This window comes from Aythya fuligula, chromosome 2 (genome assembly GCF_009819795.1).
Source record: "Aythya fuligula isolate bAytFul2 chromosome 2, bAytFul2.pri, whole genome shotgun sequence".
NCBI lineage: Eukaryota > Metazoa > Chordata > Aves > Anseriformes > Anatidae > Aythya > Aythya fuligula.
In genome coordinates, this window is record NC_045560.1 from 60,849,236 (window position 1) to 60,875,236 (window position 26,001).

Consider the following 26,001-nt stretch of genomic DNA (forward strand, 5'->3'; position numbering starts at 1 on the left):
TTATCCAGAGCCAGGCAGCCTATTTTGCTTCCTTTTATTGTTTTCATAAGACATTCTCTTTTTCTTTTCCTTAAGTCTTAGATTTGGCAGTTAACCAAGTTGAAAATGACCCTTTGAGGTCAAAGTAAACAATATTTAAGAAATCTTACTTAAAAAAAAAAAAAAAAAAAAGTCTCTTTCAGGAGGACTGGGGACAAAGAGCAGCTGTCTTTGCACAGTGCTTGGGTCTCATAAGTGGTCTTCTTCAGGATCATACCTAAAATACTCTGGTCTTGTGCTCCAGCTGGCACTGGTCCCATCTTTGTATCCTGAGAACATTACGCCCATCAAACATCAAGGGAAGACAATCTTTCTAAATGCTAAGATGCATGCAGTCAAAGGCTTACTTAGTACAACCTGTTCTAGTACTGACAAGCTATTTTCTTAGTGATGATCTATCTTATGTGGCCTGGAAAATGTAAGGTTCTCTTGCAGTCCAGTTACGATCTCTGTGACAGGGAAAGAGCAAAATTTTGGGTTGTTCCATGTGTTATATCCTTAGATAATCAGCAAGGTGAAGCCAGCAAAAAGGGTATTGCTCTTGAGTTATTATATTGTAGGATAATGATCCTAGCATCCCATCTGTGTGGTTAAAGTGCTTTATTCATGTTGGAATGCTTTCTAGGCCAAGCTGAATGTTTTGTTTGCCTGTTTCAAGCAGATTATTCTGTGAGCCTCTTGCTTTCTTTTGGTTATATAGCTGAGCTATTCGGGGCAGTAAGGACTCTACTGCACTTAGCGTGTGGGTTAGGGACAAAGCACGAGGAGACATTACTCCTAAGCACTCCTGAGCACTTGTCAGCCAGTAGTCAGATGTACTCCGAGCCTCCACGTTCAACAACAGACTGCTTCTGTGGAGACAGGTACTGGCCAGAGATGCCACTGGAGAAGAAAGCTGCTGTCTCCCAGTGCAGGCTGCATGGTACGCCAGATGAATATTTGAAGCAACAAGAGGTGGATCTGACTCAGGAAGAACACAAGAGTTACTGAAATTTCTTCTCCTTTAAGTCTTAAATTTAACAAATAGCAACATTTCCAGGCTGCTGTTTCTCCCATACAATGTTAATATGATCATTACCAGCTTCCTGCACTACTTTTTTGAAAACTACATATCATATTTACGCTTTAAAACAAACACCCCACAAGTAAGGCCATTTTGTTACATCTCTAATCATACCCTGGTTACATACCTCAAGGAATGTATTTGAGAGGATTATGCTTTAAAATTTAGGTTGAATTATTTTTCCCCATGTGCCCCTTATGATGGAGTTAAAACTTGACTATTTCATTGCTCTTGCCATAATTATCAGGAACCCTTCTTTCTGCGATAAAAGACTTGGAGAAACAGACTGTGAGCCAGCCTGAGCTTCATGTTTCTCACACCCGGGTCTTTATTTGTTATGCAGTAATAGTACAGCTATTTGGCTAATTAGCTCACTCTTTATCTGATCTTCTCCTTAAAATATGAAAAACTGTGAAATGTTTCAGAAAGAAAACAAAGTTGTCTAGATAAAACTTCACACTCTGTAACTGGAAGGGAAGCTTCCCTTTGGCTATGTTTTCTAAGCAAGCTAGAAATTCTGCTAGGGAAACTCACGCAATAAACTGCGTTCTCAGCTAGGCTGTATTGTCATAGAGAAGCACTGTGCACTTAAAGTGTTACCTCACATCATTGAGAAGTGGCACCAAAATTTCTGGAAGCCCAGAAATCCCCTGCCGCTGTTCCCTATTTTTTATTAAGGCACCAAAAATCTATCAGCTTTCTGAAAACTGAACTTAATACTTGCTGTGTGTCCACACATTACAGAGCTGAACACCATAGGAAATCCCATAAAAACAGTTTTTTCCCTCTCCAGAACAGTATGCAGCAAATAAGCCTGAAGCCAGACAGTAAGTGATGAAGGAAAAGCAAATAGTTTACCCATTATCAGAGCTTCTTAATACTAATCACAGATCAATGAGTCCATAGAAAAGGTTTGTAGGTACTCTGGGATTTAGAAACATGCAGAAGGCTGAACCAGTCTGGTACAGGCAAACTTACTTCTGTTATTTCCTAGCATTGAACAGTTTGAATTTGCAGCATTAATAATGTCCTATTAATGTTAATCATTAAACTGGTTGGTACGCTAATGAAGCCAGAAGGTCTTTCAGGTCAATATCAATACATCTGTCGAGCTGTTGCGAGCAGTAACAGCAAAACCAGCCACAATGCAGTGTTCCCTGATGCTTCCTTAGCAGGCCCTTATAAACAACTGGCATGTGCCTGCCTGTTGTCTGAACTGCAAAGGCAGGCAGCCACCAATTTGCAAAATGAAGAAGAATTGCACTTCTTCCATTATCAAGATGAGTGTTCTTTCTGTTACTGTGTTTTTGACATCTCTGAAGTGATACGGGCTTGGGGAGGGGAGACAACCTCTTGGGTCTGTCTGGTCACTGTCACCACCAGACAGCTATGTAAATAGAAACCCTTCTTGAATGAGCAGAGACAGGGAGATGATGAAAGAGAGTTCATAGGTTGCCACAGTTAGACAGCAAGGGACATCAGAACAACACAGAAATGAGAATGTTCCCAGAGGAAACAGCTGTGAAAATTTTCATTTGGTTATGCAGCTGCTCAGTTTGTGTTCACTTGATCACTTGAATAAAGCTGGAGAACCTCCTGTGTAGCTCAGAGGAAGAGGCAAGTGAAGGAGATGCTGCGCCCATGAAGTGCTTTCTTTGCTCTTATGTGTTAAATGGAGGAGAAAATCTGACACAGAATATGAGGATGGCAGCTTTATACAACTGAATCTAGATAATTTGATTTGCTGGGCAGTGCCAACTTTTGTTATTTTGCAAATAAAGTCTACTAAAGATTGCAACAAAACAAATCCATAAAGAAAATGTACATGGAGGACACTACTCTGGCTGTTGAGTAGTGCTGGAGTAATTTCATGCCATCAGGCATCTCAAAGCATACATGGATTTTCTCCTTATATTACTTTCTTTACATGTGAGACCAGTGAAATACTGAGAGAAGAAAGCATGAGGGACATACATTTCTATAAATGTGTGCCATGATTTGAACCGTGATGTTAAAGGAGATTTTGTCCTTCAGATATTGCAGAAAGCAGTTGAAAGATCAAGACTGCAGTTAGGAAAGAAGTAACATCTGTAGAACACTAAAGCCATGCTCCTATCAGAATGTGAAAGCCAGAGAAGCATTTCCTGGAGATGCTTAGTCTGAGTCCATGGTTCACGAAGCCACTTTAGCACATACTTGTTCTAGATGTGAATGGTACTCATGCAAATACCTAAGTTGAAGTATGTTTAAAGCAGAACTCATAAACAATTTGGGAGATGTGCATAAGGAGGCAGACCCTGGGCTTTGCAAACTACTCTGGGTACTTAAAATAGGTCAAATAAACCATATCTCCTGTACCTCTGAGATTCCCAGCAACATGTCTAGAATATAGGTAATTTCTAGATTCAAATAGCTAAATTCGGGCATTTGTATTGTAGCTGCATACTTCAGTACCACAGTGGTGATCTAGACAATACCAGGGCCTTGATAACTATTCAGTTTAGTCTGGAATAAGCACCTACATTTGGCCTGGCAAACAGTTTTCTGGCTCCATCGACTATGAAGGGAGCATCTAAGTTACATAGCAGGCACCTAAAAGTGCACATCAGACTGTGGAACTGAATCCTACCCCTAAAGTTTTATGTGATGAACTTATTCAGAGTGACAGAACACACAACTGTTCTGTGATAACCTGGAGATGAGACCATGCTAACCTGGAGCCAGACATTATTTTTATGGAACAGTGAAACACTTTCTATTCAATAGAAGCACTTCCCTTGGTTTAATGGAGTCACCAATCAAGCAGGATAGGGCTTCTCTAACGTTTTCCTTTGTATTATGGACAGTGTTCATAGTCTTTCATTTCTTATCTTGAGGAGAGGCACATCTCCCTAATTTATTTATGCCACTGTTGTATCATTAAAGAAGGTTGGTACCCATATCATTGCAGCTCATCCTGTGAACCAAAGAGAACAGGGCGGTGAATAATACTAGGACCAGATGAAGTTTTCTCCAGCATCTGTGCCTGTCCTGATTTAGTCACTGTCACCCAATACAATTCTGTCTTCATAATACTGGGAAAACTGATGTGGAGAACCTGTATTCTGGAATATTTGAAAGCTCTTTTAAAAAACAATGGGAATAACTGATGGTCTGAGTTATCCAAGAACTTTGGGCTGGTCCCCTGACTCCATTGTGTTTAGTCGTGCCATATTTCCCCGTGGTCTGGCTCTCAGAGCAACATTCAGATGGTTGTCCACGTCTCAGTGCTGATCTTACTGAGGTGGAGTCAGGAAGTGCCTCATTGCGCCTTTCCTTATTTAAGGAGTATTAGATTTCTGGGAATAACAGTGCTACGATGGGAAATGTTTTGTTTTATAAGATCATTTCATCTCAATGATATTTATTGGTAATCCTTCTCTTATTCACCTCAAATCCATCATCTCAAGGTCTTTTTTATTTTCTTACAGGAGGAGCTGGGCATTGCCTGTGAGTTGTTGGAATCAGACTTCCTCAAGTGCAGTGTGGGATTTCCTTTCATGAGATCGAAATCTAGGGTAATGTTGTGATATTTTCATCTGCTGAGTGATGGTTTCCTCCTCTGTTTGTCTCCAAGGAGTAGTGGGAAGGACAATTTCTTTGTTAAACGTGTGTGGCTGATACTTTCTGTAGTGTTCTAACCCAGGTACTGAAGCCTTTCATTGTTGTGGGAAGGCAGATGTACTTTCCCATCAGATACATCCAATGGTAATACCCTGTGCATTGCAATTGAATGCTCTTCAGAAATGATGCAAGAGCTGTAGCTACCAAAAGCTTAAAATTTTCCTCTGCGGAAAAATAGGGAAGGATTCTGACTTACTTGTATTGCCTTACTCAGTTTTTATGTTTGCCTACTTTCACTTGGTGCAACTGCATTCATATGAATGACATTGAAAATGCTGCAATAACTTTTTCATATTATGTTTTCCTGGTAGCTTTTTTTGTTTGTTTGTTCTGTTTTCTTGGAAGATTAGTAGAAGATGAACTAGTAGAAGATAGTAGAGGATGAACTATTTTGTAGTATTTACAAACCCAGCTACGTTCTTTCTGTCCCTAAAAAAAGCTGTACACCTGACTAACTCAGGAAGGTGAGAAGAGGAATAACTTCAGAATGACCAAACAAAATCAATGTAAAATTTTTCATAAAATTTAAATTTCAAAAATTACTCCTTTCTATTTGAATTGACATAGCATTTGACCTTATATGGAATTTTCTGTTACTGATCATTTATTTCTTAGAACGTAGTCTTTTGAAACATTTAAAAAGATTTAAAATACAGTGGAAAAAATACAGCAGCAAAATATTACCTGGAGTGTAAGGATTTCAGTGTTTTGTTTCAGAATAACATAGTTGGGTTACCTCCATTTTTTTCAGTAAGCCATTAAAATTAGCATGAATTCGGAAATTTTCACTTGGGTTTTAGAGGTACATAAATATTTGATGCAACAGCTTTTTTAATGTAGTGCTACAGTGATCATCAAGGTAGGTTCTCTATTCAAAATTGGCACCTGATTTTACCCAGTTTGATTATTGGCCTGAATGGTGCTTTGACTAGTGCTGGTTGTTCTGGGTGTCAGTGCATGCCTATGACATGATCTTTATTCCCTGAAAATATCACTTCACCGGCAACTACTGTACACATTGGTGCTGAGGTAGGATTGGATAATGATCCCTTTAAACTAGAAGACACTTCCTCTGGCAGATAATCTACTCCAAAAGTATCATTGAATGGCAGTTCTAATAAAGGCCTTTTCACAATGAAAGAAAAATTGGATTCTGTAGTATTTGAACAGATGAGCAATTCCTTAGATTTAAAAGCTACTCTACGGTAGAGGAGGCTCTATTAAATGTATGAAAGTGTGCTACATCTGCATAGCTAGACCAGTAAAATATGTTTGAAGTTTCAGAATAAGTATGTTTTGAAACAAAGTACAGTGTTTCTAAATACCATTTTTTCTTTGTGCAGTACGAGTTCAGTGTGATCTTTGACACAAGTCATTTGTCTGGGCAAGAAGAAACACTTACCTTCCTTGTCACTGCCCAAAGGTAAGAGAACCTTTGTACGTCCTGATGACTTGTATATTCTTCCTTGCATGATGTGTGCATTGCATTTGTTTGGCAATCGTCTGATAGCGGTGACACGATATGATAGCACATTTATGGACAGTAAAAGAGGTTAGATGGCTGAAGCTAAATGTGTGTATTTTGATAATACAGAGGAACCATGTGACTTACCTTCCTGAAAAATGAGGTGGGATTGTGTGTAGGGTTTGCTTGCCAGGGAGCTGTGATTCTGAAGGAGCATTTTGTGTTCTCTCAGTTGGAAGGCCCTTGTTTTTCTGTGCCCATCCCTTTGGGCTGTATATCAAGCTCAGTTCAGCTGTGCTTGACGATCAGAACCAGGCAGATCCACTTGTTCCAGCATTTGAATGAAATAAGCATGCTTGGATGCAAACCAGAAAAGAAAAATGCTTTCATCAGATGGTCAGGGATCTTACTGACAGTTTCCAAAGTTGATGTCTATTTTTTCCCCTCTCTGGATCTTTAGGAAGGTATGCCAGACTGCATGAAACAGCTGAATGGGGTACTGTCCTGGAGGTATTTGCAGCAGGCATTACGGTAGTGTGGTGCCAAATATTAGCCAGTAACCTTAAGATATATGCATAGGAACTTCATCTTGGGCAAAATAAAAGATGTTACAAGTGCTCTGTGCCACAAAGAAGCAGACACCAGGGATGGTTCTGTCTCAGGCAGTGTCTGGGTGTTTATGGAAACCAACTGTAGCATAGCTTCATTAACCTGGGCCATAAACTGCCACTCTGAGGTGCTGAGTGTGGGACTGGTTGCTGCTTCCACTTACTGTGTGAACAGGCCAGCTTCATATCCTGCCACATCAAAGTCAGTATCTCCAGTGTGAACTCTCCTCCCCACTTTGATGATGCTTCAGAGGCCAGCTGGAGATGAGAGAGGAGATGTAGCAGTTGCTGAGTGAGTGCTCTTGTAGGGCAGCATCCTCCCCCTCCTGTAACAGCTGCCGGCAGGGAAAAAGATCTTGCAGCATGTGGTGCCAGCAGGAAACGCTGACAGTGAGACCTCACATCAGATGGGCAAGACCACGTCTTGCACGTTTAGACCGGTTTTATTCTCTGTGAAGAGAAGTTGATCGTGTGTTCAGATGACCCCGTAATACCTCTAGGTCAGGCAGATGTATTGGGATCTGCCATGTAAATGCCAGCCATTGCAAGGATAGGTCAGGAGTGCTTTACATTTGCCCAGCCAGCATTTTCCAGGCTGTACCTCTCCTTTCCCTGCCGTGGATAGCACAGGGCTTTCCTCAGTAACCTCACTCCTCAAGATTTCTGTGCACTACCAGTGAAGAGGGTTAGTTGCTGCTTTTAGATGGAACAAATAAATATATAGTAGTTTGTACACATAGTGCAAATTATCAGAGGGATTAAAAGACTATTTTTCCTTTCAGAAGGATGGGCTGGAGGACAGTTGTGTTGTTCAGGATTCAGCTGAACCTCCAGCAACAGTGCAGTTCCCATTGCTGAATTACCCTCGTTTTCTCCATGACTTTGGCAAATTGCTCAATTCCCTTACTGTCAAATGAGAGTAATAAAATGTTTCTACCACAAAAGTTGTTGGGCTTTAACAGGGTGCCCTCGGGTAAGGTCAGTGATAAGGAAATGGACAGGGAAATGTCTGTGTTGTACTGTGGTTAGACTGCAACGAGTGGGGACATTGTTCCCACACAAAACTGGAGCTAGTCCTGCAGAAATGTCTGGCATGGAAAAGCTGTTAGCTATACCACGCTGTCACTGGAAACTAAGTATTACCCTTCAAGTGGCCACTTAACCTGTCCCTTGTAGCTGCAAATTTGGCAGTAGCATCTGTAACAAGAGACTGGTTCTGTAGTGGGGGAGAGAGATCAAAGACTCAGCACTACACTAGGTCTTCATTTTTATTTTTGTTTATTTTAAACGTAACTCTTCTGTTGCTTCCTAGAGTAAACTATTTTGCTGGAACTAAATTCACCAAGCTATGTTTTCATTTTTTTTACAGTAACTGCTTCTTTTTAAACAGATAAACACATACATATGAACCCTATACTAAATTTTACTTGCTTATTCTGCTTCTCAGCATAATATCTTGGTATTTGAGATGAGAAATGTCTCCATTTTGGCCTATTCAGAAGAAAAGCTTTTGTTGAGCCATAGCTTTGTTTAGCCAGTATAGCAATGTGTCAGTCTCAGAAGGCTGAGCTGTATCTACATATATATGTAGCCAACAGGCTCTGTTTTCATAACCTGATTGAGCAACTCATCATATGCGTGGTATCATTTGGGATGTTACTACCTGCTGTTGCCTCAGTGGTAATGTTCTGAAGTAAAGTGGATCATATCTTTTAACAGGTAGACTTGTGAGTAAATCTGATAAGCAGCAAGGCAAAAGCAATCAGAGTCACTGCTGAAGGAACAGGAAATATATGCAATATATTCTTCTTTTAAGCTGTCACCCACCAAGCAGACTCACCACCAGAATTAGAATATTTACAAGTTTGCCTGTTGGTCATGCAATTCAGGAACCTTTTCTGGACTTAATACACAAGTATTCACACTGAAATAAACCAACTTAAATGAGACATGACTGCTCACTTTTCTCTTCCCTTCTTCTGCTTTTGACCAGTGGTGGCAACTGGCTTTGAAGACACAAAGTAGAACTTCTTTCATTTTGACAATTAAAACACGCAGAGGGAGCAGAACAGCTGAGAGTTTGCGGCCAGTTCAGTATGAGGGTCTACATGCAAAGTTGCTCATAGCAGTACCGAGACAATGCTGTGAAATAATGCAGCTACAGTAAAAGGGCAGCTTCATTTACTGTCAAGAACCTCTGTGAAGTGTATGTATCCCTCCCAAACTGATGTGCAGTCAGGCTGGGATAAAAATCAACCATTTGAGTTGCTTTTGAAATATCCTTGTTTCTCTCCACTATGCATGATCACTGCTGTAGTTCTGCACTTTTGAACTGAGAACTTTGCTCAAAGATAGATTTATCAGCATAAGTCTGCTTATGCCCCAGCCACAGAGGAAGAGCTGCAAAGCACGCTTTGTATGTGTGCCCCCTCCAAAGAGGGATGAACAGAAGTAGCAATCTTTAAGAGGCTTCTTAATGAGAGGCAACATCACTGGGAGAGGCTCAGAGTACAAAGCAGAGAGATGGTAGCTGTGTAACTGTGGTATATTGTAAAGGCTGTGGTTTTACAGTGTGTTTATTTTTCTTTGTGGCACAGTGGAAACCTAGAACACACAGAGTTTCTGCATGATAATACTCTAACCTTGTCAGTGCCCCTGATGCATGAAGTGGACTCATCTATCAATGGGTAAGTACTAGTCATCAAATGAAAACAAAATAATATCAGTCCTAACAATAACATCTCAGTCTCTCTGAGTGAAAAACTGAATTTTTCTTTTTGTTTACATGTAGTGAGAATGTTGCTTTTTCCTTGTTTCCCAGAGTCTGGAAATAAGGACAACCTCATTCATTATCTGGGAATTTTATTTGTCATTCCTTTCATTCCAGCACTGTACCTCTTTCTCACTCCGTTCTAGCTAGCACTGATTAGTTGTCATCTCATTTATAATAGGTATTTTAGTGACTATATTTGAATTCACGTGGTTTTGTGGATATGATGGACCTTAAAATAAAATAAAAATAGAAAAAGCAAATTGCCTCTTGTTCCTTAGGGCATGCCTTTAAAGATATGGTTGAGAATCACCAGGCCAAAGGTTAGGGTCAAATGTTCTGGGATTGTAAGGATCTTGGTGGAGTCTAGCTGTTTGCCTTTCTGTTTAATTTCACAATCAGAATTTGCTTCTGCTTCTGTCTCCTTTCCCACTCTCTCTGCTTCCTATTCTGCAAAGCGTCTGAATACCAGCCGAGGAACATCACTCACCCTTTGACTGAAATACTTATATAGCACATGCCCAGTCCCTGGGAGAGGGCAGTGGTTAACAGAGACAGAGGAAAGAAGGTTACCTGCACTGGCATGTGATTTGGCTGAAAGGCTGGGTGTACTCAAATTCATGGCCAGGTCTAGGTTTTACCATATAAAGATGATTTCCCCTCATATTGCATAGCAATAAAATCCTTAATTTACTGCCACAGAAGTCAGAATGTGTGGAAGATATGTCTGAGCTTGCTCAGAGAAATGAAGAGTACTGTCAGATGTCACAAGACGATTAGCAAGGACAAAAATCTTCTATATACTGAGAACACAGTCCTAGCAGCATGCTCTGAAAGTTTTTGAATGCTTTCACACTTACGGATTGTGTAGAAATTTAACTCTGTATCCTTTGCTTCTTGATGCTTTGACACGGATTTTATACAGCTTTACAGATATGAAAGAAATAATGTGTCTTTAGATCTCTGCTCCCCACTTACAGAATACTGCAGGTGGAAAACACTGATACAGATTGGGCTTCTTTCTTTCTCTTCAGAATATACCTCTTAAAACCACAAGGTCTCTGAAGTTGTCAGCCCCACCCAACTGGCTATGTGGATTATTTTCTGCTTTCCCATAGACAAAGCTTAGTTGATTCAAGTTCATGGAAATGTCCAACTACTGGGGAAAAGTTTGGTTTGTTGGAGGGTACAGCATTCCCAGGAAATACTAGGTAATACTAGTAATACTCTTTTTCAGACAGTATGTTTTTAAAGCTTAATTTTATTAGCTATCCTGCATTTGAGGCTGCAAGAGCAACCTTCATCCCTGGTCATAAATAGCCCTGAAGGGCTTGTCCCACATTTGGGAGAAGCCTTCTGGCACAACACTGTAGATGGGAGGAGTAAAATTTGTCTCCTGCTGCTTGCCCTAGCAATCCCTGGCACAGGAGGCAGGTCAGGAGACCAGAAAAAAAAGGAAATGTAACTAAACAGGCTTAAAATCCTATCTCAAAATAGTCTGATCAAAAGGACAGCCAAGGAACAAAGCAGAGTTTAGGCAAACCCTGGCTGAGGTCTATCTGAAATTACACCAGGACCCTTTCCAGCCAGTGGAGCAGCCTAAGAGTAGGAGGAGGCACAAAGGATGCTTAAAGCACTCCTGGTCCTCCTCTCTAGGATTTCACAGTACTCTGTGGTGCTTCCAAGTCTTTTTTGATAAAACCCTACTGTATTTTACGTTGTAATAAGGTGGTAAGAGTAGTTGAGGGAACTTGGCCTTTGCCACTGCAGCTCTAAGCAAGTCATATCCCCTCTGTTCTTCCCTTTAACCATCTGCAACTCATAAAGGTAATGATAGCTAATGAGGGGTTTATTCATGAAATGCTCTTTTAACAGTAGATAAAAATGAAATGTTAGTTTAATGAATATGTAACTGAAAGTAATCCTGTTAGTAACTGCTTCAGACTAACTTGGTAGTGCAATGACTTCCTGTGTTACACAAGCTAAAGAACTTGCATAAATTATTATTGGCAGAGCCCATGGGCCCTGAGAAGAGGTTTTGTGATAGGAAAAGATAAAAAGAGAGATGTAATCAAAAGAAATCTGTTTCAGTTGGTGCTGGGATATTAAGCCTGGTCAGCTGAGATGCTGTTTATGTAGTCTAGTATTGTCAAGAGGAAATCAAATCACAAATAATAGATTAATGTAAAATGGTTCCATAGAATTTCCCATGGCCAGAAAGCAAGAGATGAGATTCAGAGCCAACAAATATATTTAATTTTGGTGACAAGCACAACTTAATAAATACGTTTCTTGATCTTTCAGAGAAGTCTTTCCTACTTCCTTTTTCTATGGTGATTCTGTGGAAGCATCCAACTTTGTTCAGCTAGAAAACCACGAATGCCTTTTCCAGTCTCTCAACTTCACACTGCAGGTAAAACTGATCAATTGATCCTTTTTTTTTTTTTTTTTTGTTTTTTTTTTTGTACTGCTTTCCTGCTTGACAGCACATTCTAATTTTATATCTCTTTTATTCTGAGTGTGGTATGTGCTTTAGTGCATGTTTCCATATCACAGTATGATGTGCAATGCATTCTTGAGCGGATGCCATATTTACAGTGTGCAGGGATGGTGTATTTCCTTATCTGAGTATATTATTACAAGGATTACAAATAGGGCATCTCACTTACATAGGAATGAAGCTGCTACTGTTTGTTTCTATTTTACCTTTCATCACATGCTGAGTAAAGAACTCTAGTTACTGAAGTGCCACATCTTGGATGCAGTCCCAGGTTCAGAAAGGAGGAGTAATTCTTTTTAGCAGCTTGGTCATGGAGCAGAGGATTGGGCAGCCTACATCCATGAGAATGAGCACATACTATGCAAGGGATTCCAACTTTGCCAAATGCCCCTGGTATGAAAATGTTTATAGCATTACTAATGGGAGCATAGCACAGGGAAGAGAATGTAACACTAAAAATATGGTGTGAGAAGGTTTCATTATATGTCTCATAGCATATCAGTGTTATTCAAGTATTATCTACAGATTAAATTTCACTTGACATTTTGTTGGGTTCCTGAAGTTGTAAAACATATGGAGCATTTATTGTAACAAGCTCTTGCAGTGGGACCAAAATGAACTTGTCTCACTGCCATGGCTGTCTCTATTACAACCACTTCACATCCTCTTTGACCACTAGATGGAACTAGGGAATGATAAATAAGGCAGAGGTGGGGGAATTATTTATAGTGAAAAATAGTCTTTCGCCTTTTTTCCCCTTTCTGTTCTCCTAGGCATGAATGCCACTTGGCTTATAATGAGTAACACATGTCTGCCTCCACGGACAGACTGTGGTCCAGAGCAATTAAGCCCCCACTGTCATGCAGTGCCCTTAGCTATTTACTGAAAAGGAGTGAAAACAGGATTTCAGGACATTAAAGCTTTTTGTGAACCAGGCTATTAATTCTTGTGATTCTGATTTCATTCTTGAGGTTTTATAGGTCTTCCCCAGCCAGTTAGTGGTTAGAAGCAGATAAAGAACAGATGTACTGATGCTTTAACTAGATTATTATTTTCAATAAAACAAAGTGATAACAGGTAAGGAAGAGAAAACCTATATATTGGCAGAGCCACCATTTGTCCTCCCCCATCCTCTTGTGTATCATGCACACACTTGTAAACTGCAATATTAAAAAGTTATTTTCCATATAGAAGTAGAAAATTATGCTGTAACAAGTCGCAGATCTGCTCTCTAGTAACGTGATAAACCTCATAGCTGTGTGTGTCAGAAAGGGTAGAGTTTCATAATGGGCAAAGCATGGTTTGTATTACTGCTTAATTGTTTTTAATGGTTTGCCTGTCACCTATTAATCTCTTCCAGATGGAGAAAAGTAATAGTTTCTTAACCCAAAAAAAGAAAGATGATATACAAAAATACAATAATACTTTATAGGTTTTTTTTATATGTGAAAATCTATACCATGTCAAATTTTAATACGGGAAGAGATGTATGCATCATTTTTTTTGGTAACATGATGTTCACTGAAAATGTCTTTTCTTCCTTAAGTCTGATAACTGATCTCAGTGAAATAATCAAGATTTTTAAAACGTTTTACACGAAACATTATGTTTGTATTTCATGCAGCTTTTATCATGCTCTATTGTAGTGGGATTGCTCCCCCTGCCTGGGGCCTCAGGGTTTTTGTAAGGATTTGGCATTGTGAACTTATTCTCTTTATCAGTCAGGCATTTCTTCAAATATAAACAGTGTTTGAAGAACGAAAAGTTGTTGTTTTTAATATCAGTACTTTACACAATTGAAGCACTGATTGCTACATTTTTTGACAGTACTATCTCAGTGTAGGTAAATATTCTGACAGGCTTAATGCTTTTAATGGATGCACTTATGCATGTGTTGTTAGAAACCACCAGGAAATATTTTTCCTGATTAAAAAAAAATGTAGATAGACATAAAAACTTATTTTTGTAGACAGATTTCCATGGATTTTTTTTTTTCTCTTTAGCAAAAATCCACAAATTTTGGAATTTTCACTGGATACTTTCTAGTGGTGGACTAGAAATTCTTATGTTGAAAAGTTGTGGGGGATTTGATAGAAAGCCAAAGTTTTCCACAAAGAGTTTAATTTAATTGGAAACCCCAGATCTTGAATGGAAGTTGTTCACATGCATTTCCTGGCAACTCAGTTCAGCAAACCCTAGTTAAAGTCAACATTACTTTGGGTTCTGCTCCATAATAAAACACATGCAGAATATAATGCAGTGGTTACCAGATGGAAATGAGAATGTTGGTAGAGACAGCAGTGTTTTTTACAGTCTTTTAGACTCTCAAAGAGTACTTGCAATATACAAGTATCTGTACATAAGATAATGTCATATGCTATTTGTATTGGTAATTATCCTGCAAAACTGCTTCTCACTTGATACATGAGCTGTGGTTAAAGATTTTTAGATAAATTAAACCTTTGATTTTATCTTGGTACTTACAAAAGAAGATTTTGTCTGAAAAGATTGAAAAGCAGGCATAAGATTAGATTTTTTCAAATTTACCTATTCTCCCAGCTCTGGTTGTACATTTTTTCCCATTTATGAGCAGTCATATATGTTTTGTTTTTTTATACACTTATATGCATATTTTTTATAGGTTTACAATGCTGGACCAAGCACTCTACCTGGTGCTTTTCTTGACATTTCATTTCCAAACCGCCTTTCTGCTACTGGAGCTGAAATATTTCATGTTCAGCAGATGATGGTGAGTATATTACAATGTGCGTTGAGCCCAGAGAGATGCTGAGACCTATTAATGTCTGAAACAAAAAATGTCCAGCAGAACTAGATGAGTCGACTAATTGGGTTATTTATTTATTTATTTTGAGACAATAAAAGGTTCTTTGTAGCTGAGGACAGATCATCAAAAGCAGCCGATCTCTTCCGAGCTGTTGACTGCTCCTTCTCACCTAGGGCAAGCAGCTGGTTGTGTTCGTGGTTTCCTATCATGTCTAAAACTGGATCAGGCTAATTCTGAAGGAAGTGTGGAGAACACTTCCCAGAGTCATGCCTCTAAAGAGGATCAAGTCTTACTTTCAGAGTCCACTCTGGTTAAGTGGTGCATGTGATATATCAGCAGGATGTGTTACCAAGCCTACTTATGTTCCCTGTTTTTTCTAGGATCATCTTCAAAAACACTGGCTAGATCTGCATGCATTATCAGTGTATATTTTCCTATATTCTGTATTATAATTTACTCTTTCTGACTGTTCTTTTAACCAATGTAAGCAACAGAGGAATTTATTCTTTCAACATAACGTTTTTCAGAAGATGATTTTGTGTCAACAACAAAGAAAACCAAAGTAATTTGTGGTAAAGACACATTCTTAGATTTCATTTTTAATATTTATTACTTCCAAAGCTTTTGTTAAACCACTAAAATACCATCATTTATACTGTGGTGGCCAATAGAGGGAAACCTCACTCCTGAGGTAAATTTATTGTTGAATTTCAGAGTAATCTGTTTTTATGAGACAAAACCATCTCCTTCCATCAGCTCATTGTTTACTTGAATAGAAATATTATACTTTCTTTGTGGCTAGCTACTTTTCTAGCCTTTTGGCTGAAAGGTATAACCTGCCCTCATACACAGGTAACTGTGTTACTGAATTAATATGAATACAGATCTAGTAAGACCTTTCTGAGCAGGTTTCCAAGATCTGTGCTATTGATAGGTATGGTATATATATGGATCACAGATGGGGACTCAAGACAGAAACAGATTTAGGATATTGGATGAGGCACCAGCATTGTATAAACTGAGTTGATTCTCCAGCTAGACTGAAATAATACTCCATCCTATGTCTCTTTTTTTCTTGACATTGCATTTCAGTGTTTTATTTAGTCCAGCCCTGTATGTGGAAATCCACATTCCTTTTGCCACATTGCCTATCAAAGGATCCTGACCCATGTCCTTGTCTTGTCCCATCTCTGTATGCTGCCTGAACGTATATCTGTGATCACATGTCATGTGCTCACAACCCCACCAGAGGGGTGGGAGTCTCCTTAACAGATTTTCTCTGCCCAGACTCTGTCTCCTCTTGAGTCACCCATCCTATGTTCTCCTGGGCAGCCAAGAGAGAGGGATAGCAAATTCAGCCTGTCTAATTGAGGGTATGATTAATTCCTTTCAGGAATTGATTGCTTTTTGATGCTGACTCTTCTAGAAATCAGGGCAAATTGTCTTAGACAAGACACGTTTTGCATGCTTAAATTAGCTGTATGCTACCCACAAGGTATACAAGCAGTAATTTCCAAACAATTTTCATTGTTTCTACTCAAGACCCCAAGTTGCACTGACAAGGTTAGGATGGCCTATATAGTTTTGAATAGCTATTAGAAGGAAAAAAAAAAAAAAAAAAAAAAAGAGGCAAGAGCCTTAAATCATGCATTTAACTAGTAAAAGAGCTTTGTGTTTTTTATTGCTGTTGTTGCATGCTATGCATGCTATGGCTTATCTAGAGGAGGTCTAGTTGGTCAGTGTGGCATCAGGTACCATGCTAGTAAATGCTTGTAGGGTTTGCATCCTTTTTCTGCAACAACTGTTGTGTTTTTACCAGCATTATCTGACATTTTTCTTCTACTTTTTGAATTATATTTGTAGAAATTTCCAACTACTGTTGTGAGACTTATTTGCCTTGTAGGCTGAAGGGTAGTAGTAGACACGTGTGACTTTATGTATCTTCATGAAATGCTGGTGTACCCTGTATTATTTCAACCAATGCTTTGGAATATATGGTCAGTAGGAGTCTAATACATGATTTCCTGAGCACCTCTGACATGTCCATAAATGTTATCCAAGCAAATCCTATCTGGGTTAGTGGCTATCCCTGCTTTACAGATAAATAATTGAAAAAAAAAAAAATAGTTTGCCTTAGGCCACAGAGGAAATTTATGTCAGAGATGGGCACTGAACCCACGTCTCCTGTGTCCTAGTATTGTAACAAGAAAAGCATCCTGCCCTTCTCTCTTGCCTGTCTCCCACTGAGTTTTTATTGACTGAAAAGAAAACTAAAATCGTGCACTTTTTCATGCTTTCTCATACCAAATATACAACAACAAAAAATCAAAACTAAAATCTGCAGATTTGAATGACCTTTGGAAAATGAGTTTGAACAGATATTTTTCAAAAGCATTTTTGTATGCCTATTTATTAACGTTTTCAAGTTTTTGTTTACTTTGAACTTATGTACCAGGCTGTAGCAAAGGTTATAGAGTCCTTTCAGACAGCACAAAGGGTTCTGTAATTACACATTTCTCCAGCTGGCCTAGGTGTCAGTGTTACTGGACCTTTCAGAGTGACTGTCAGTAAAACAGCAGATCAGGAATTGTCATTTATCTGTAACTTAAACTGTTGATACAGCATTTGAGATTTGGTGACATTATGCTTTTGCTTTTTTTTTTTCTTCTTTATTTCCTCTCTCTTTTTTTTTTTTTTTTTTTTTTTTTTCTTTTTGAAAGCTAATAAGGCTTTCGGCACTTCTCTAGTGTATAGTATGGTAGGGAAACTTATGGGTAAAAAAGCATAGTAAGTATGAGTTTGTGTCTCAGATATACATAAACCTCACAGGATAATGCCAGGAGCTAATTCCTTCATATTGTGTTGACTGATCTAGCCTTTCATTCCGTCACAAAAAATAATAAAAGGAAGAAAGTCACATGTGACTGCTGGAATGGTCTATATCTCTGGGAGGTGTTCATATGAATTATTACCTTGCTGCTCCTGGAGGAAATGACAGCCCTCATGCTTCCTCTGTTCCTGTTGCTCTAAGCTTTTGCTTTATTGCAGAAACTACTTTAAGATTTTCTTTCAGAGGAATTCAGGTCACAAAGATATTTTGACATCCGGAGCTCCACTTTAGAGATGTTCAGACTCTTTTCAAGGGGGTCTAGGGAGTTTATGCAGCACAAATCCCCAACAAAACCCCCATAAAATAAAGGAAATAAGTAAACAGTAAAAGCCAGAAATAGAAGAAAATTGTTAATTGAAAGAAAATTAGAGACTTAACAATTGAATATACCCCTTTCAGAAATTCTAAACAACATGGAAATGTTAGAAATTTTGCAAGTGAATTTAACTAGTAAATTTCACCACTGACATTGATTTTGTATAGTATTTGTCAGTCTGCAGTGGTAGATGATGTTTTGGAAGCCAGTAAGACAAACTGCTTTTATGTATTTTTGTATTTACTCTCTTGGAGAAGTTTTAAGGCAGGTTAAAAACATAATTAATGAAATACCTGAGCTTGTTGGTAAAAGTGTTAGGATTGTCACAGTACAGGTGATGACACTGAAAGCTTCACCTAGAGTACAGGAGAGATAGTGTTAACAGAAATGTAGATTCTCTGCTCTTCAAGCCACTGATTATCTGTTTTTTCACAAAGGAAAACAAGGCTCATTATACTTGTCTGTGTTTTGGTTTTGAACTGAAAGATTAATAATTTCCTTTGGGTATCCAGATAATTTGGAGAGCAAGGGAAGCACTACTTGACTTGCCAGCCAAGAAGCTGCTTTCTGGGGCATCCAGAAAAATTTTCACTATGGGAGTTCCTACCAAATTAACCAGAGTATTTCCTGAAGCTGTTGATAAATTAGCAATAAATCCAGGATTGCCCCAATGCTGGCTTTATGAAACTGGATAGGAGTGTTGCATTCCCACTTATTTTATTTCCAGCAAAGGTGAACACAATTATGAGGAACAAGGGACCAACAACTGGAGGCATAATTTGTTTAAACCAGAAGCCAGTTGCAATGCAAGCAGATGATCCTCACTCCTCCTCTGGAGGAACCAGGCTCTGCAGGGCTGACAAGTCGTTCAGATAATTGTCCTGGTTCACACCGTGCAGCTTTAATTCTGGTAACAAGGGCCCCATGCACTCATGTTTTTTTGGAATAAGCTAGCTGCTACTGCAAGCATTCTGCTGCTATATTTGGCATTGGTGTGGCCTCACCTTGTATACTGTGTGTAACGCTGGGCACAATATAACAAGGATGTTAAGGTCCTTGAAAGCGTCCAGAGGAGGGCAACAAAGCTGGTAAGAGGGCTGGAAGGCATGTCCTATGAAGACATGAAACATGTCTAGTCTGGAGAAGAGAAGGCTGAGAGGAGACCTCCTTGCAATGTCCTCCTACAATGTCCTGAGGAGGTGAAGCGCAGAAGGAGGCGCTGGTCTCTATTTCCTGGTCGCCGATGACAGGACACGAGGAAATGGCACAAAGCTGCACTGGGTAGGTTCAGACTGGATATAAGGAAAGAATTCTTTACCATGAGCATGGTCAAACACTGGAACAGGCTTTCTAGAGGGGTGGTTGATGCCCTGTGCCTGTCATTGTTCAAGAGGTGTCTGGACAATGCCACCAATAACACGCTTTAACATTTGGTTAGCCCTAAAGAGATCAGGCAGTTGGACGAGATCTTTGTAGGTCCCTTGAACTGAACTCTTCTATGTTCTAAGCATCATGCAGGCCAGCAAGCAGTGATTCTGTGAGCATGTTTAGATGAATCAACACCGAGGATGAAAAAAAAAATGTTAACATTACTGAGATAGGAATCCTGCTAGAAACTGAGGTGCACGCATTGAAGCTCATTCTCTTCAAAGAGTTTGAAGTCTGGATGATGAAATAAAGGGAAATTCTGAGAAAAAAAGGGAGAAGAAAAGAAGAACAGTCTTCAGTTTTCTGATGAGAAAGTTACTCCCAGCATATAACTTTTGATACCTAAGTGTAATAATGACTGTTGTAGTAATTGCTAGTAATAGAATATTTTTAATTACAATGTTGTATTACTAGTAATTAATGGAGAGAAGTAGGCATAGAAGTAACTTTGTAAAAGCATCTGCCTGTCTCCGCTGACAATATAAAAAATAAATAAATCTATTCTTCTTGAGTTTCCACTAAGTCTTTGATATTTATCTCCAGAAAGAAATGGGTTAAACTTTGGTCTTGTGAGTCCTGCTTCTGCTCACCTTGAGAGTGATAGTTATCTCAAGTCTCTCACTCCTGGCCCAGTTTTCCCCTCACTCTTTGGTTAGAGACCAAAGGAAAGAGTCCTTCTCTTGGAAGGACAAACAAATCTCCTCCAGTTGTCCTATTATGCTTGGCATATTTATTTCATACTTTTCCATTCCTTCTGTCTGAGCAGGTGAGACCTGGATTGTGCGTATGTGAAAACTGGGTATCAGTAAAAGCTGGGCTGGAAATTCAGAAGCATGGAGGAATTGAAAAAAAAATCACTTTGCAAGTTGCCTTTGAAGTTAATGGCTGCCTGAGCATGGGACTGTAGAGTAGCCTGTCATGTTCAATAAGGAAAGCTCTTGAAATAAACATGATTTTATTCATATGAATGTTGAAAAAGTAAAATGGAGTCAGTTCCAGAGCCTCAAGTCCTTCGTGGCTGATGACAGGTTACATTTTTAAGGCCAGTTTTTATATATAGTTTGCTATACTCCAGCATGAGAATATGATGCCTTGGCAACTGCACTGCTGATGTTTAAAACTGTATACAAAGGGAGACTGCCAGAGCTCTCTGAAATGGTAGCTGTGTGTGAGTGCTCTTTGAAGTACCTCATGAGATTCTCAGGCTCACTAGTACATGCTCCACTTACTAAGGCAAACCTTTATATTTATCTTGATGTAGAAAACCCTTTGTTTGTTGGCAGCTAGTTTAAAATCATTTAGTTTGTGTCTTTTGAAGTTGCAGGTCTTGGCTCTGAAAGCATATATACACAGTTCCAGCATGTGAAGATGCAAATATTTGGTGATAGTACTTTATGTAACAAAATGTGGTTCCAGCAGTTATTTATGCTGCTGCTGGTTGCCACCATTGATACCATATTCGTGTAGGAATGTTTTGGGTTTACACTAAGAATTATTTTAGCCCTTTGTATTAGTCATCCCCCCTGTGGTCTCTTCATTTCAGTGAACGCTATACTCACAGTCACATACACATATTTTGGCACTGTATTTAAAAGACATAGCTAGATTGCTGCAGGAAATTATTCATTCCAGGGAGTGTATTGTACAAAACTTGGTGACCTTCCTGCCTCCTTCACTTTAATTGCTTCTTTAAATGACTGTTCCAAAACATTTTGTGTAGGAGTTGAAGGTGGTTCCCCACCACCACCCATTTAGAGCATCTCTGTGATAGCAATCGAATCAGACTTTGCCTGGGAGCCCTGTCACTTGCAGGAGAAACTGGTGCATCTGTTGTGCCCTGGCATGACTGCGAGGAGAGGCAAGAACGTACACCATGTTCCAGCACAGCACGGTCACCTCTAGGCATGGGAAATGGGAGCCCAAAGCGGCTCAGAAAGAGCTCTCATAAGCATCTTCCTAATGTCAGCGTGATAAACTGAAGCTCTTTCAGTGAAGAGGAACTCAGTTCTCATTTAAGATATTGTTATACAGGAAAGGGTGCCTGGCCATAAAATTGTTTCCTGAGCTAGGATCTTAAAATAAATCCAAAGTGGAAAAAAAAAAATTATGAGATTTTGCTTTATTGGAACCATTTGATTGCTATACAGAAGTCATGTCCATAGTTTCTATTTTCACGAAACTCCAGTTTGAAATTCCAGTCTTGAAAATTCTGTGTGAAATTCCAGTTTTGAAAAAGATGCCTGATTTGTCTTTTTATACAACTGAATTTCAGGTAAAGAAAGAAGCCTTACCAAGTGAACTGGATATATAAACCAGCTCATAAGAGGATTCACAAAGGAAGCAGGAGGTTTGGTAGATAGCACAGTAATCAGAAGTTTTGCTGAGGTATAGAAAAAAATATACAGTAGGCTTTTTTTAAGCTTCCTAGACAGAGAATTCCCTTGTGAAGGACCTACTGAATGAGGGAAGATGAGTCAACATTTTTAACATTTAATGTAAATTAATTTTATTTTAGTTATTGAATGAATGTGAGAGTTGCATTCTTTCATCATTTTCCAATGGTTGAAGTTGTTCCTGCCAAAAAACAATGAAGGAGGAAACTCAGGAAAGAGTTGACTGATTAATTGTTTTAACATACATGACTGCCTTAAATGCTGAATCATAAGCTAGCCTTTTTCTTTTATAAATAACATACAAGATACTTGGTTAAAATGATAATTTGGAAACTAAGGAAGAGTTGAAAGCAATGTTGTTTGTTTGTATAAAATCTCCCAATGGAGAAAGATGAAAGGAGAGTTTCCCTCATGGATCATGTGCCTGAGTGGGAATAAGCACATTGTGTTGGATGTCTCTGCTGCCTTCCCGTCTTGGACAAGGTACCAAATAACATCAAAAGTATTAATAAACCATTCCTTGGAGAAACGGGAACTCTGAGGATGTCCTGGAAACAAAGGACATTTACGTAACTTAAAATACTTACTCTTTTAATGAGGATGACTCGTTTAACCTTCAGGTGTCTATCATAGATGAACGAGATTCTTCACTGGAGGTTCCACCTTCTCTCCACTGCCTCTGAAGTGACCTGGGGTGACTGATTTTATATATCTTTCTAATGCATTCAAATATCTGCTGTGGTGAAATGTCCATCCAAATTGTTCAAGCCCTGTAGGGAATGTATTTATCTGCTTGCTATTCAGAGCTTTTCATCCTGATATTAACACAGCCCATGAGGAAAGTGCAACAAGTAGGTAAAGAAATCTCGTGCATTTAAAGATGTGTTCTGCATCATAGGAAAGGCTTTAGAAATGAATATAGCTGAAACCTAACTAAAAGAGCACTGAATTCCAGGTGATCTCAGAGGCTTTTTAAAAAGAGATGTACCTTGAGATGTATTTTGATGCCTCGTGTTGATTAAGTAGTTCATAACAGGGAGAGGGATTATGCACGTCAAAGACTCCTGTGTTTCAGCTGTTAAAGGCCTATATATCATAAGAAGCACATGTTAAAGGTAAATTGTCACTTTAGTTTCCATGTAAGGTATTCATTCTTATGCCTGAACTCTCTGTGGAAAGCACAGATGTGAGTGCTCAGTTTTTCTTCCCACTGCATTCATGTGGTGATGCCCTCTGTCCTGGAGAGAAACCACTGTCTTGCAAGTCAGGTACTTTATATCAGAAAATCGTGCTCTTCTTACTAAACCTTGTACATCTCACTAGCCCTTAACAGTAGTGCTTCTGTGCAGTTCCACTAAATATGCACAATGTGGTTGCAGGGCCAGTGCCTGTCTGGTGATGGTAAGTGCTTCAGGATCATGCTGATCTAACCCAGCTCTTTAATTAAGCTACACAGTTAAGTACGTCAAAAGTACATCTGCAAGCATTGCTGACAGGTTAGCACAGATTTTGGCCAAATGTGCTTCTGGTGTTCCCCTTCCAGCTGAAGGAGCAGGAATCAGAACTATGGTGGGGTACTTTTCTATCATAATTTAATGATTTAACATCTCTACTTTGCTGTTTAAATTTTGCATTTCCTCATGGCTGTGCATGCTTCCCTATTGGATGAGTCTGTGGAGTACTGCTTTTCCTTATCAGCATTGCTATTTTCAGTCAAAATCTTTCAAGTGTTGTGTAAAATGGGTTAATAATAAAAAAAAAATCTTCTCTGTTGTTTCAGTGGCTCTTAAATTTATTGCCAGAATCAACAGAACTGCTCTGACTCAAACATATTTCATTATCTGTGAATATTAAACATTTTTGGCATATGGAGCAAGTACTCAAATAACATATTTACATAACTTATTTGTCTACTGTTGAAAGTCTGACCTTGTCTGGAATTTCTTGTCAGAGTCCTTTTTTTTCCTTAGTGTGCGTGACATGTGAGATTGCCATTTCATCTCTGTCGCATTCACCTGCTATCGGGTGAATCAGTGCCTTTGAATCAGGACACAGATACACATTTTCTCCCTGATATTAGCATAAATGCACTATGGTTAGCAAGAAAGACAAATAAAAGAGGATCTGTTATTTATTATCCAATTTGCAAACATGAACCACTGATTAGGCATACATACATTAAAAAAAAAAAAGAAAGTAAAAAAGCCTTAAAAAAAAAGAAGCAGAAATATGTATAAACTATCTGGCAGTAATTTCAATAAGACTACAGCCAAACTGTCCTTTGGAGCCAGCGTACTCCAAGGCTGATGAGAAAGGCATCCATTTCAGAGTTGAACAATGCTAACAGTTTTGTGAAACAACTGACCTGCGTTCAGCCCTTGGTCATGTTTTCTGCAGCTGAATCTGCTGTTCCAAGTATCTTGTGTCTGATGATGTTTTCCCTGAACTTGGCCCCATGCTCTTTCCTTGTTCAAAGGTGGGTTTGGTCTCATCACATGCCCTCACCACTGGATTTTACCTTCTTACTTGTTTTGTATTAGCTTAGTTTTCTTGGCTTCCAGACTCTCACTAATAACTGATGATGATTTAGCTCAAGAGGGGAATCAGACTTACTGGAAAAGCCTGGAAATTTTAAGTTTTAATACTATAATGAATTCCTTTGCATTAGTGGAAATCTAACGCTGTCTATAAGGAATGGACTGAAGACATTTGCTTGCCTGTTTATCTTGTAAAATGCCAAACATTAAATATGGGATTAGTGCTCAGCTTCTTGTATGCAGCAACACAGCAGGGAGATTTTACTTATTGCTTTGTTGGGAGCGACAGCTACTTTCCTCTCATTTTTCAGTCTCCATTTTTCAGTCTCATTCCTCCAAGGGACTTGTATCGTATGCACATACTTAACCTCATACCAACTGCCAATATCCAGTTTTCTGTACCTGGTCCTCAGCTGACCTTTCCAGTCTAATGTTTGGAAACTATATTTCATTCCCCTCTCCTAGATTGCCATCTTGTGCAGGATACAGGGCTTTAGGAAAAAAAAAAAAGGGTCTCATCTTTAATGCATGTTCAACAGTTTGAGATAAAGTCTAGAGAGTAGCTACAGATAAGAAGAAAGGGCGTTATGTGTCCCCTTAATGTGGGAGACAGAGCTGACAGGAGAAAGTGAATGTACTGAGGCTGCAAATATATTATTTCTCCTAGAAATCCCAAACCAAAGAAACTTATATCTGACCTGGAATACAGGCAGTATTGCATTGATGCTAGGTTACCCTCTGTGTTCTCTAGAAGAGAAATGGTGATTGTCCTCCTTGCACTGGTACTACCTTGCTAGAGCACCAAGCTCAACCCATAAATCCATGCACGTGCAGGAAAAGTCAGAGGATGATACTTGTGTTATGCAACAAATCCAACATTTGTCCAGCCCTATTAAATATCCTATGCTTTTTTTTTTTTTTTTTTTTTTTAAGGATGTAATGCACGTAGAATATACTTGACATGTTTTACATACAACCTTCACTTTGAAATGTCCTCCCACCACTTTCTTTTAAGGATAGTGTAAGCTGATATGGTTAAAATCATTGCTATGTTACGGGTTTGCCCCTGCTCTGCAAGACTTCTCAAATATTCAGCATCCACTGAAGAAGCCCTATGGGAATTAATTCCTTTTGGCAGATACAGCGTTCTTAAAGCATGAAGTAATCCACATGCTTTCTCTAGTGGTTACGTCTTGTCTCTGAGAAGCTTAGTGGTTTGTGCTGAGGACACAAAATTGGCAGAGTAACCCACTGTGTAGGCTGTAATATTTAAATTTTATCTCTCAGTCATGTTAATGGGCCCTGTAATGGAACAGTGAGTTCCAGTAAAAAAAGCTGGAGACTGACTTGTCTGAGTGTGTGGTTGTTGATGGGTAGGATAGGAAGCGTAAGTGATGGTCTACTTTTCTACACGATGACAGATTAGAAATAATGCTAGCTATTGCAGAGTTATGGTAACCTTTAGAGACCTGTTGTGCAAGGCACCAATGGCAATCCTCAGACTTTTATCTCTTCGTGTTTATGCATGTTGCATGTATATGCAC

General features: G+C 39.0%; 1 protein-coding gene across 2 annotated transcripts in view; it reads left to right on the top strand.

The window, feature by feature from the left end:
- Positions 1 to 26,001, top strand: part of ITGA9 (integrin subunit alpha 9) — a 216,740-nt gene that overhangs the window by 159,875 nt on the left and 30,864 nt on the right. For both annotated transcript variants that reach the window (XM_032180886.1, XM_032180885.1), the window contains exons 19-23: positions 4,573 to 4,659; positions 6,109 to 6,188; positions 9,436 to 9,525; positions 11,913 to 12,021; positions 14,750 to 14,857. In XM_032180886.1, coding sequence (XP_032036777.1) covers positions 4,573 to 4,659; positions 6,109 to 6,188; positions 9,436 to 9,525; positions 11,913 to 12,021; positions 14,750 to 14,857 — 474 coding nt within the window. The remainder of the gene's footprint in view (positions 1 to 4,572; positions 4,660 to 6,108; positions 6,189 to 9,435; positions 9,526 to 11,912; positions 12,022 to 14,749; positions 14,858 to 26,001) is intronic.